This window comes from Limulus polyphemus, unplaced genomic scaffold (genome assembly GCF_000517525.1).
Source record: "Limulus polyphemus unplaced genomic scaffold, Limulus_polyphemus-2.1.2 Scaffold1466, whole genome shotgun sequence".
NCBI classification, from domain to species: Eukaryota; Metazoa; Arthropoda; class Merostomata; order Xiphosura; family Limulidae; genus Limulus; species Limulus polyphemus.
Window position 1 is genome coordinate 111,708 of NW_013667076.1, and position 13,629 is coordinate 125,336.

The window sequence follows — 13,629 nt, forward strand, 5'->3', positions numbered from 1 at the left end:
TGACCAGCAAGTTACAGTACTGTAGGAATGTAATAGTGACCTTTTGACTAACCACAGAGATTCAGTTATTGTAATCATCCTGTTATTGACCAGCAAGTTACAGTACTGTAGGAATGTAGTAGTGACCTTTTGACTAACCACAGAGATTCAGTTATTGTAATCATCCTGTTATTGACCAGCAAGTTACAGTACTGTAGGGCTGTAGAATTGATCTCTTGACCAGTCAGGGAACTACTGTAGCTTAAGATAATAGTGAAATACATTAATGTAAGAATATAGGAATGACCTCTTGACTAACAGTCATGTACTACTGTCAATATTTCCTTAGTTATGCTACAAATTTGTTTTTCTATTGTATACAGTACAATGCAATCTACCTGGTCATACTTGTATTCACCTGAAGTTTGCAGCTAAAATTTTGATTTATTAAGCCACTTTGCTGTTTTATGCATATCCATATGCCACAGGCTAAATACATAAGTTTGTGTGTTCTGATACTCGAATCTTTTTGTTAACATAAATTAGTGAAATTATTTAAAGCCATAGCAAGAATTATTATTTTATTATTATATGTTTCAGTTAGGCGATTGAAAAGAATTGAAATTTTACTAAAAAAAATAAAAAGACAGGCAGTGGTTTACTATTCCATAGCTTCAATTCCATTCATTGGTGATTTATCGTGGCTGTATATAAATACGTCATACAGACACACCAGTTAGCCTGGCTGTCAACTCTACAGTAAGTGATTTGGTGTCTCTAAGTAGTTTACTGTAGACATTAAGTACAAGTTTTTAACTTGGCTTGTTAGAGGTTTCTCTTTAGATCGGGAGGAGAAGTAATTTGGGGACTTAATAGTTACTCACGATTGTGACATCTTCAACTACTCACATACAGCTAAGCAAAATAGCTGTTAGGACCAACTTTTTACCTCGAGTCATGAAAAATATATAGCACACCTATGAAAAAATAATTAGAAATAATATCAATAGTACAATCATTTTTGAGTGCTGTAATGATTTTAAAATGCTAATTTTAACATATTTAAAAATGAACTATTTTTTGACACACTAAACACGTGATGTCATTACTCCAAACCTAAGTTCAGTATGAGTATAATTTCCAGGATTTTACAGCTTGGGACCAGTAGAGGTCATGAAGGTGCATTGACCATGTTTTTAGATGACCGAGGTACAAGATTAAAACAACAGAAACTGTTCATCTTGTGAATTGTGAGCCAATGAGTTTTAAGGACTTCTTTTTCACATTCAGACTTGTTTTTTTTTCTGTGACTGTTTATTTGTATATAAACAAATATTAGAATTTTCATATTTCAATCCTTGTGTTACAGATTGTGATTGTTACATTCGGTTTTAGTTTTGTTTGATGGCTAGTCACCACTGTTTACCATAATTTATGTACATAATTCTGCTGTATTTTTAATGTAAAAATACTTTTGATATGAAAGTTGGTACCATTTTGTAAGAGTTAGTTTTACAGATCATCAAGCTATTTAAGTAGTTTTATTTACTTTTTTTATTTAACTTCAACTCCAACAATGAAATGATTATGACGGTTTGGGACTTCCAGCTGGATTTTTTTATATATTTATGCCTGAAGAAGGGCTGTTATTTGTCTGAAAGCTTAGACTTTAATAACATTTTTAATCTTGTATTTTTACCATTTTGTTCAAGTTGTGGTTTTGAGGCGTAAATTTTAGTTCTTTTCTTAATTTTTCCCTTCGATAATATTAATGACACTGATACTTGAACTAAATTAGTGATTACTAAATATATAAGTATCTAATGAAACTGATTGTAATTTCCTCTTTAATTATCATAAATTTGTAGAGGTACAAAGTGTGTCGTGTTGTTGGTCAAGTGCTTATTTTTCCATCTGTATTTACTTACTTACTTACTCAATATATTACTCCATTGCTGATAGCATTTGAGATATTTTTAACGTCATTGCTATTGTTTAATGTTCCACAAATATCTATGTTTTTTGTATGACTCTTGTTATTGCTATTAAATATTTAACTACGTTGTTAAAAAATCAAGATAATCTTGTTGTACGTGTATTTAAAAAACAGAAAGCGGTTCTAGGTTTGCTCCATTTTTAAGGCTTAATAAGGCAATATCACTTAGCTGATAAGCCTTGTTCTTTGTTTTTAATCATTTCCAGTGTATGGTAACTTTGATGTACATGAAATGATTTTGTTTTCAGAATAGATACCAAGATAATTTCTTTCAGTGTATCAGTTTTTTAAAAATGCTAATTTTTTGGTTTATTCTTTTTAATTTGGTTAATGAATGAGTAAAATTGTTTCCACATATAAACATTTTTAACCTCAATAGTAAAATGAATTATTAATAAAGGCCTGGAACATTATGAAACAAATAAGAAATTAAGGGTTTAAATACTAACTGCCACTACCTATGTGCCTGAATAAAAAGCGAAAAAAAAAAAATTTTTCAATATGGTTTTTATGAAGGTCAGTTTCTGTAATAGATTACAGAAAAAAAGTATTACCAACATGAGTTCAGCCTGTTTAACCTTATTTATAATATTCATGGCATAAGTGAAATACCAAAATTCTCTCTCTTTTTTTGGTGTTCAGATTTTAAGTTTTGTTATCTACCAATATTTATGCTATTTCTCTTATTACACCTGTAAATTCTTTTAAAGTTCTTCCTAACAATTATCACCATACCTTTTTAAACTTCAATTTTGTGGATAATAACGGGGTTTCGATTAGTTTTCAGCCAAAGAGACATAAATGTTATCGGACACTGGTAATGTCCACTCAGGCTTAAGGAGTCAATGATATCAGCATTTGATACTGTCTGTAAGTTTATGAGCTCTTGATACTGAATGCAAGTGCTAGGAGCACTCGGTACTGACTATAAATTTTATGAACACTTGGTATTGTATGTAAATGTTATAAGCACTCGGTACTGGCTAAGTTTATGTGCACTTTATACTGACTAAGTGACACTTCTGGTATGTACAAGTTGTGAGTTGGTGAACTTTGTGAGTATTGTGGCTATGTATATAGAATCCTTTGCATATTCTTTGTTTCCTGAAATAGGTGTTGAATGATATGTCAAGGTTTTGTGATACTTGTTAACGTATGAACAGTTTGGCACAAGTTCTCGCGACACCATCTTTTTAGAAATATCATAACACTTACTCCTTAAACTTGTTCAAGGATGAAGAACAGTTAGTCAGTAGTTAGTTTAAGGATGAAGAACAGATAGTCAGTAGCTTGTTTAAGGATGAAGAACAGATAGTCAGTAAATTGTTCAAGGATGAAGAACAGTTAGTCAGTAGATTGGTTAAGAATGAAAAACAGTTAGTCAGTAGTTTGTTAAGGATGAAGAACAGTTAGTCAGAAGTTTGTTAAGGATGAAGAACAGTTAGTCAGTAGTTTTTTACTGACTATCTGTTCTTCGTCCTTGAACAATTTACTGACTAACTGTTCTTCATCCTTGAAAGTTATTGTAAGATTTTGCTTCTGAATGATTTTGTCTCGGTGTCTACAAAACCAACTGAACTTGTCGGGTGATATACAACCAGTCTTAGATTTCAGACATTTTCCTTTTACTGTCGTTAATCATTGTTATCACTGACTAAGAGTTGACAATGTTTCGTATGGTAGAGTAGCTGCTTTATTATAATATAAAGGTTCCTTTTGAAGTCACTTTAGTACAGATTCAACAGGTAAGATCGAGGACTAGAGTATCTAATGTAATGATGCACATTCTTCAGGGAAACTGAATTGTCAGAGGAGAATAAAGGTAGAATGACAAATTAACTTAGATGGAGTATTTGCATGTCAAAATCTTTGTATACTTTACTGGCATATTGTTATTCATAATATTCGGGAATATGTATATACTGTCATTAAGTGTTGCAAAGCTAGAAGAACTACCTTCGATTTGTAAACTTTTAAATTAAGCCAGGTTTTAAAGGTGTTATTTTGGTAAAGGGAAGCATTGTGGTTTGTTGTAATTTTTTGTGTATATATATAATTCTTGTTTTTTTTATTTTGGTGGGTTGAACTATCTTGCCTTCGAGAGCCTGAGCGTGCTTTTAATTTTTACTGTTGATGATACTCCTTCATTACCAATGTAAATTTTGTTGTTGTTATGATAAAGTCTGTATCATCCTGTTAAAATATTTAACTTACATTTATAACTGGTGGAATTTCCAGTGTATTCTTATGATAGATAGCACTAAGCAGAAGATCATGGGTGAGTAAACTCTGTATTTTCGTATAAAGTCATTAAAGCAAATTGTCTTGTTCAGTTTAGCCCTACAAAAAAAAATTCCAATTTCTCAATTTTTGTCAGGTATACTGTACATAAATGTGTGATTAGTTAACTTTCTACAAATCATATCTATATAATTTTGTGGATATATAGATATCAATGTGTGGACAAACAGTTAATAATAAATATGACTATTTGCAGAATAAAAAAAAGAGTTTTTGCTTATTTTCTTTTCTTGTGGATGTGGTAAGAAACCAGAAATTTTTGTGAATCTGATAACATTAGTTTTATTAAAGCAAGGATTAAAACTGTTGTGTCTCGTTTTATAGGATGACTACTGTAAAATTGAGTCAGTTATATTATCTTAGAAACAACAGCTGAACACTAATCAGTTATTTAAAAAAAAAATATCTACTCGTGGTTATTCTATGTCTTTACGCTAACCTATAAACAGGACCCTGATTTTAACGTGACAACATAATCAAAGTTTGAACTTCTAGACTGATTCAAGAAGAAACATCAACTCCGGCTGTTCTAAGGTGAAAAACCCACTCAGATTTATGTGTCTTCAAACATCAATCTCTGAGGCATCACTGCGTATTTGAAAGATTAGGGGCTCGGGGCTCATAGGCATAGAAATTTTCGGCATTTCATTATGATATCGATCATGGGTTTTCTATTCTGATTTTTCAAGACATCAACTAGGAATTCAGAGCACTGTCAAATAGAATCAAAGCCGTGGCCCCCATGCGCCAGTGCCTGGTGATGCCTCTGGCATTCATCTTAAGGTTGTCTTGGTGATGTATTTTGATCATCTTCTAATCATGATGGTTCTCATGTAAACTTCACTTCTTGCTGTTTCTATAACATGTTTTTCTGAGACAAAGTTGTTAGCCTTATGCTCAACCTAGAGTACCAGGAGTATAAAACAGTCTCCAGCATAGCTTTCAGGGTTATACGAGATACTCAAGCGAGACTCTAATCTCGACATTGGTACATGGCCTTGTCTTCAGGCTGAACAACTTTGTTTCATTCAAAAAGAAAAATTAGGATTTTCAGGGGCCTCTTGTATAGAGAAAATGTATTTTCAGTAACTTAAGATGTTTAGTTTGGAGGTCCATGCACACACTGGTTTTCCACTCATCTTTATATGGAAAAGGTAAAGATGAATATTTATAATACTAACTTAGTTGTGTCTTAATGGTTAACTTTATAATTTGATATTTACTACTGGGCTGTAGGTTTAACATGGCTGGTAAGATTTAATAATGAATTAAACGTCCTGATAGAGATGACAGGTTACACTTAAAAATAAAAATGAATCTATGTAAGACAGAAGCCAATTGTAATCAAACTTTATTTTATTCCTTGTAGCTGATATGTCTACATCATTTACTTTGTGAGCAGAAGTTAATTATAGTCGACATTGTCTGTACAAACCACTTCAGACTAGATTTATATTATCGCACTTGGTACTAGCTCACTTTTAATAGACTAACCAATGACACTGTGCTGCTGCTCTTTATCGATTATATAAAGTATTTACTTTGTTAAAATATTTTCTGATATAAGATCAAGGAACACTGACTTAATTATACAATAAGACCATAAATAGTTATATACACATCAGTTTCTGGCAGTGACGATACCAGAATACACCTCATTGCCTGTTCATTCCATTTATCATGATGTTGGCTAAAGCATTTCTCCGTCTTCTCCACCTGCCCAGGTCTTTGGCGTGATATCTAAGCTGTATAAGCCATTCTAGTGTTTCTTTCCGAGTGTCTCCCTGTTAGAGAATATACAAGCTGTGAATATCTTTAATGTCATCCACACACACTACCTAGGTGCACGTTGTCCACTTGTAACAATTATCAGTTCAAAGTCCATGGTAATGCTTCTCTTCATATTGTGAACTTTGTACATTGTTATTTTGAATATCTCGAGGTTGATTTAACTCTTCTGCTGCTTAGAGAAAATATCCTTAAAATTAAAAGTTTTCATTTGTGTATTGTGATTGTTTCCTATATCTGGTTTCTTAGGTACGTCAATCTTACATCTTCAGGAGTGGGCAGTTTTACTTTTCAATGAACCTACTGCTGTATATGTAACAAGAAATAATTGCTTATAATTCTGTAACAGCAAATGGTTGAATAGTTAGCTATAAATCCAGTGAGTACATATAATTCTAAAAAATATCATGTACACTGGACTTTAGAACCACTAACGTGATTGTATTACTGTTTAAATATTTCAGGAATTCAATAACAAGATTTTGTGACTTAAACTCGTTCTCAACATGCATCTATAATAAAATTCGTGATAGCTCAAGAATGGATTACTCAGAATAGCTGCAAGTTTTGAACCTATTTACTGTATGTGAAGAAAGAAAAACCAGTAGCAATGGAATATGAGCTTACAAGGTATCCATATCGTAACTAGCTGTATACACACTTCAGATAACAAGAAACTTTTTCTTTCAGAAACCGGACAACTTATGATGAAATGTGCTGATATTTACTGATCTTACAGTGCACTCTGGTGTGTGAATTTTAGCCAAACCAGCATAAGAATCAAATATTTTCAGATATAGTCTTTTGTTGTAACAGATACTTGTGCACCTTTAGTTTAAAATAATTTGTGCTTTCCTTCTGATGTTCAAGTGTGCTTAGTCAAACACCAATAATAATATTAGTATTGTAGTTCCTGTTGGTGTTTTCCAAGTTCAATCGGAGATTTATATTCTTCTGGTCATCCATGATTTCTTCCTGGAAGTATAGTTCTACAAAGAAGACACCTCACCATTGCAATGAAGATGGTACTAATTTATTTATCACCAAACCGGATGGAGGAAATAAGAAATTAGTTACATTTATAAAAAACACAATAATCTGTGAAGGTAAACCAAGACAAACTTATATATGAAAGTACTCACGAGGAAACTAGACTTGCTGGAGTATAAAGTATGGTTTGATTGAAAATTCACACACCAGAGTGCGCTGTAACATTAACAGTTTCAACCGTGGCACCTTTATATTTGTCAATAATACACAAGTAACGGACTTACTGTCAAAGAGGAACACCGATGTATACAGTTAGTTTTGATTAAAGTGAAGGAAATAAACTCGACAATAGGATCGAAGTATTTCACATGTGGAGAGTTTGTTAACCATAAATGAACGGGACATTTTTTTATCTAAAACAGAAATAACTTAACGTTAACCTATTGGTCAATCTCAGCTGTTCCATCCTCTAAACTAAATTAAAATATTTTTTTAAATATCTTAAAGCCAGCCCTTATCATTCATATACTTATCAAGCTTTTTTCTTAAATTTACTGCCTTTACAACAATCCAAAAGCCAACCACCCTGTTAGAAAAATGAAACTGTCTTAGCTGAAGATGACTCCTACGTTGCCAAAATTTATATTTGTGTCCCCTAGTCCTACTACTGTCACTGTCAAATCCCATTACAATCTAAAAAGCACCTCAATCAGACCCCCCCCCCTAATTCTTCTTTTTTTTTCAAGAGAAACTCTCCTCCTGTTAGCATTCTGGTTTTAACTCAGTTGTGATGTTATTTATGTGTGTGTGTGTGTTTATGTACTTAGTTTGTAAGCTTCTTTTTGGAAGTAAGCTTTACACAATAATTCTCGCACATGAACTCTTCCCGAGTTTCGAGTCAAATGAATTACTACCAAGGTAAAGTGAAGTCCATCTATTAAACATATATTGAAATCTATCGTTGTGAACGTCATAACTAGTCATCTACAACTTGCTTCACCCAGTACTAGGTGGTTGACCACTGGTATAGGAGAACACCCAGTCACTAATACAAGTTAAAACATTACAATGTAAACTTGAGTAGTATTATGTGATTATTTACTGGTACCACATAGCTAACATAACTTAAAACTCTGTGAAAGTAATTGATGAATAAGGTTACGAATACAAGTAAGTTCGTAACTGACAAACAGTGGTGGATCTTACAATAGAAACTTGTTTTAAGTTTCAATGCTACATGAATATAATGTTTCTTATTTACAATGCTATACCATTAATACTTTATAAGTATATTATGTGACTATTAAGGTAAAGCATGTGATGTGTGTTCGTCCTGAAGAAGGCTGTGCCATCATATTCGCTGCTACGTGTGGATAAAGAAAAGATATTTTTCCTACCTTGAAGCAGTAAGCTTCCTTGGTTGTGTACTCTTGCACTTCGAACGATTCTTCACACTCAGAGTCACAGCTTACGATACAACTACCTAGATGGAGTGGTTCCTGTAAGTACAAACATTTAACAGATTTAGCGAACGTTCATTTTTCAATTGAAAGATAAAAATAGTTTGTTCATGACCTGGTGGTTTTATTTACCATTACCCGGCTAAAACGGACATAAACTATTAAAACAAAATCTGGATATACAAACGTCTTTACAAAACCTTAATAACTCCATAAAACATTAGGTTTAACACCTAACGATTCACTTTGTAACGTCACAGTGCTACAAGAAGTTTATGTTTTAACTGTTAACATTAAGAATAAATAAAAAAAAATTGGCTAATGACTAACGTAGGATTTTGTGTTTTTTACAATGTGCCAGAAGAGAAATTATTTTAACTGTTAACAGTTATAGATAATATTGTTAACCTCAAGACTTACCCTAACTAAAATAAAACGACCATTTTTCTCCTTGATTAACAACAAGCTGGCATCTCGGATTCCTGTATTGCGTGGGAACAGGATGGATTTCTCGTTGGCCAGGTCGGGTCTATAAGTGGTGTTGGGTTTTCCCAGAGTTACTAGTAATGCATGAATGTGTGTAAACTTTAGTATTTTGTTCTTCTTATTCCACATGTGATCTGTAATCTGAGTATAGTAGAGTTTTCCAGCCATTACGAAACGGACTTCATCTCTATTCCACTGCAGAACTTCTAGCGCCATCTATAGAATAGCAACACAACGACCGAAATCCTTATTTGTATGGAATTTCTAGATCACCGATATAAAGACTTCAAAATGAAATATACTGATGTTTTTTGCAAATTTGAAATGATTAAAAACTACTCATATTTAAAATGATGAATAAGAAATGCTTAGCATTAAGAATTAAAACAATTAGTTGGTTTGAGTAACCGATGTTTAATACTGGATAAGTGTCAGAACAATATATAAAAGTTAGTGTGTGTCACGTCACACTTGATTTATCGAAATAGGGTGAGTGATAAAAGCAAAATGCATTTATCCAGATAGAATAGTTCGAGTTCTGTCTGTCCATTACGATTTTAGTGTCGGGGGTGAAAAGGTGCCGTGAAACCTTGAAAGTGTAGTGAGTTTTGGTATAATAAGCCTAAAGTAAAGACAAAGTGTGTGATCACCTAGCCTAGAGCCAAGTGTATAAAATGTATTATGAAAGTAAAAATATCGATTCAAGTTTAAACTTAAATCGTTTTTTGAATTAATTTATTGTCTGTTATATCACCAACGTTCTTAATAAAAACAAACTTTTTTAATCAACAAATATCATTCCAGTTTTGTTGGCTATACCATTTTATACTTTCAGTACATAGACTAAGAACAATATTAGGTTATACTTATGTTGCTAAGCAACGTGACCAAAACGCACTGGCTTTTCTGTATATTAGAAGTTGTTAATTTAACCAATAATTATTCTATAAATACACCACGAATTCATTTCATGAATGATCTTAATTTTGATTGGCTCACAAAGGAAATTTACCGACGTTTTACTGCCTCGACTGAACTTTTTTACCTCTTTGTTGGTCAAGCTTGATTTGGTAAAATTTATTTCAGTTAGCGATGAAATATGAGGTTAGTGTATACTAAAGGGTGGGGGTGGTTGTACTTTTCCCGTTATTCTTGACGGGCTATACGCTAGTTACAAATGTTAGAAAACAACTCTCCTGGCGGAAGATGTATTTTCAGATGCATTAAACAAAAAAAAGGGGGGGAGAGAAACATTTAATATTTCATTACTTAAACTAGTAAACTGTGACTCTTTTGAAGGGGAATGCAACAAACTCGCATGTCGTTAACGTAACACTTCTCAAGACTTAAAACTATAATTATACAGTATGTCCTATGGCAGACTTAAAAGATATAATGAACACCAACGGTCCTAGCCTCTTCAGTGTCCGTTCCTCAGGTTTGTGATTATGTAGATTTGGCTATTTCATATTATTGGAAATACAAAAAAATAATAAATTTAATTACCTTTCTTAGTTTGATAATCCCGATATCGTTGGAAAATTGCCGGTTAGAGTTGCTAATATTTGATATCCGTCTCCAAATCTTTGTTCCTCCAGCACCCTTGGTTTGCTACAGACAAAAAGGTTTTGAATATTCATCAGTCCACGATTATCGTATGCTTTGTTCAAATTACAACAAACCAGGAGTCCACAATGTTGCGAAGAATACTGTGTGTGGATAACACACGAGCATTCCTTAAATAGTAAAACTTTTACATTATATTAAATAATTGTTTCTGTTAACACGCCGTGTAAAACACGGCAATTTCACCCACTTTCTATGTAACATAAATACAGTTTTAAACAATATTATTTTAATTATAAAAATATCAAAAACCTCCACAACTACCACGAAGAAAGAAAGAAGGAAAAATGCAAGATTATTATGTAATCGGTATATGACCCTGGTGCTCATTCAGAGACCTCTGCCCCCCCCCCCCCACTTATTGTTTTCAAACTTTTTATTATTATTTATGTTAGATTTAATAGTTTCTTATTTTCAGACTTTTTTTTTACTATAATTAATATTGCGTTCTTTCTTTTTTTTTTTTTGCTATCTGTGTTAATTTCAAGTAAAAGAAAATGAAATAGGCAAATAATGTGAAAAAAATTACGCTTCTTATTAGATTCCTGCAAAATATTTTAATATAAATTTAGGGTTACAGCTATATTAAACAAAAAAATTACACCACCAGCGGAAAAATAGGTTTAAAAGTCTACCTTTTTTGTATATTAAAACTGAAACTCACCTAGAATCTAGATATAACGATCATTCGCCTGAAATCTTGTCTGAAGTAATTACTAGACATCGAATGTGAGGTTATTTATAATTGGACGTCATCTGCTCGAACCAGCACGTGTGTCTCGTGCTTTTGAAACAGCTAGTGTTATATTACGTCATGGCCAGCTAATGAAAACAAAGCTGGAGATACCCTAATAAACCAATTGTTTCCTCACAAACACACGTAGAAGCCGAAGTTATGGCGAATTTGACGTCACTGGAAACTCCTTTAATAAATCCCGCCCAGATGTGCGTTCCCCGACTGTCTCGAGGAGTACACATTTTTTTTGTAAAAACTTCCTTGAGTTGTAATGTTAAAAACGGGAACCAAGTTTACGTAATTGTGAAACGCAGAATAACAAAATTCACGAGATCACCGATATTCTACGATAACTAGAAGAGTCGTTATAAGTCTTAGATTTCCTCGCTCTTAGCGGAGTTATTGGACATTAGCCCAAGAATACCCGACAAAGTTAGGCCTGCTTATCCAGTTACTAAGTACCGAAGCAGAACTGTCACATGTAAAGCTTCGTGTATCATACCTACCACATTGGGCCAATGTAGTTATTACTATTTAAATTATTCAATTTTTATATATTGAATTTACTTAATACTATAAATAACTAACTTGAATATTGAACCAATCAAATTTAACAGTCTAAATTACATAAACACATGTAAATTTATGTTTCATTTAGCACGTAGCACGTTTCGGCTGGATATCCACAGAACAATAGCACAGCCTGTTTATATGATTTTTCGAGCTACTGGACATGTTAAAATTGTTTCAATTCACTAGCATGTTTAAGGTGACCTTACTAAAGTGAGTCTGCCCAGTGGTCAGGCTTAAAAACAGGGTTTATGAAGAAGACAGTCCAAAGTTGATCAATTCTTAAATGGCGAAAGATAACTTAAGAAATGTTAGCTTAGAATTTGAGGAAAGTTAAAGATAACATATCTGGTATTAAATCTCTATGTTGCGATAAATGCTTAGCCTGGTGTTGGAGTATATAAGGTTAGGATATAAAATATTACGTTCGTATGTGATCTATTCCGAGTCAACTGCCACACCGTGTTAAACATGACTGACTCAGTATAAATAAGCGGTTAAAAAAAAAAACGTAATGCGTTATTAATCACAATTTTAAACTTAACTTTACAATTCCTCATGCTACACGTGGTGACACGGTTATATGCGCGAGGGCGTGGCAGTTCATCACGAGGAACGTGGACAATTCCACGAGTCCTTGGTGTGAATGAAACAGGATATCTCACTGGCTAATGTGTAACGGACTGTACCAGTCAGTCTAGTTCAACATTTCACGCATAACTTCCTTTTTGTTTTACACACACACACACATATCCGACGTTGCACATCATGGTTACCAAAGTAATGACACCAAACCTACAACGGAAATTGTCCGAGAGGAAGACGCGTATCATATTATCTAACTTGGCGTCAAATTGAGTGTACTGCATAAGCTGATTACTCATTACTTCACTGTAATTAAAAATTAACTTTTTTTAAAAAATACTTTTTTCAGGTTCTGAATTTTTGTGTGTGTGAAAATATGTTGTTAACTGTGTATCTTCAACTGTAAGTGGCCTAGGGGTAGGTATGCTTGATTCACCTGTTGTGAGTGTCTGTTTTTTCAGCAGATAAATCAAGTTAACCGGAACAGGAACGTAGTACTTCCAGTATGGCGGAAAATCCATTACCCCTCGACTCGATACGTCACCTTGAGAGCACATTTTCAAGTAAAATTGCTAAGAGACACCTGATGACAGGTTTAAAAAGCAACAATAGTTGGACGCCTTCCAAGTGTACGTGTGTTAGAACTGGGATTTTATAACTTGGTTTTAGCTTATCGTATGATTCATCTTGAACAGTTCTTGGACCGAACCATTTAAATTTCATCTATATATATATATATAGAGAGAGAGAGATTGATTTTTCAGTCGCTCTGGGTCAGCTTATAATGGCTGTACATACAGGTGACTACAAATGTCTCTGCATACAGGTGGCTACAAATGTCTCTGCATACAGGTGGCTACAAATGTCTCTGCATACAGGTGGCTACAAATGTCTCTGCATACAGGTGGCTACAAATGTCTCTGCATACAGGTGGCTACAAATGTCTCTGCATACAGGTGGCTACAAATGTCTCTGCATACAGGTGGTTACAAATGTCTCTGCATACAGGTGGTTACAAATGTCTCTGCATACAGGTGGTTACAAATGTCTCTGCATACAGGTGACTACAAATGTCTCTGCATACAGGTGGTTACAAATGTCTCTACATACAG

At 33.4% G+C, this 13,629-nt stretch overlaps 1 protein-coding gene across 3 annotated transcripts in view; it reads right to left on the reverse strand.

The window, feature by feature from the left end:
• Positions 1 to 5,609: 5,609 nt before the first annotated feature.
• Positions 5,610 to 13,629, reverse strand: part of LOC106463710 — a 108,579-nt gene continuing 100,559 nt past the window's right edge. For all 3 annotated transcript variants that reach the window (XM_022391293.1, XM_022391292.1, XM_013923770.2), the window contains exons 12-15: positions 10,507 to 10,611; positions 8,935 to 9,216; positions 8,452 to 8,553; positions 5,610 to 6,060 (exon numbers count right to left, since the gene is read on the reverse strand). In XM_022391293.1, coding sequence (XP_022247001.1) covers positions 5,932 to 6,060; positions 8,452 to 8,553; positions 8,935 to 9,216; positions 10,507 to 10,611 — 618 coding nt within the window. In that variant the 3' untranslated portion in view covers positions 5,610 to 5,931. The remainder of the gene's footprint in view (positions 6,061 to 8,451; positions 8,554 to 8,934; positions 9,217 to 10,506; positions 10,612 to 13,629) is intronic.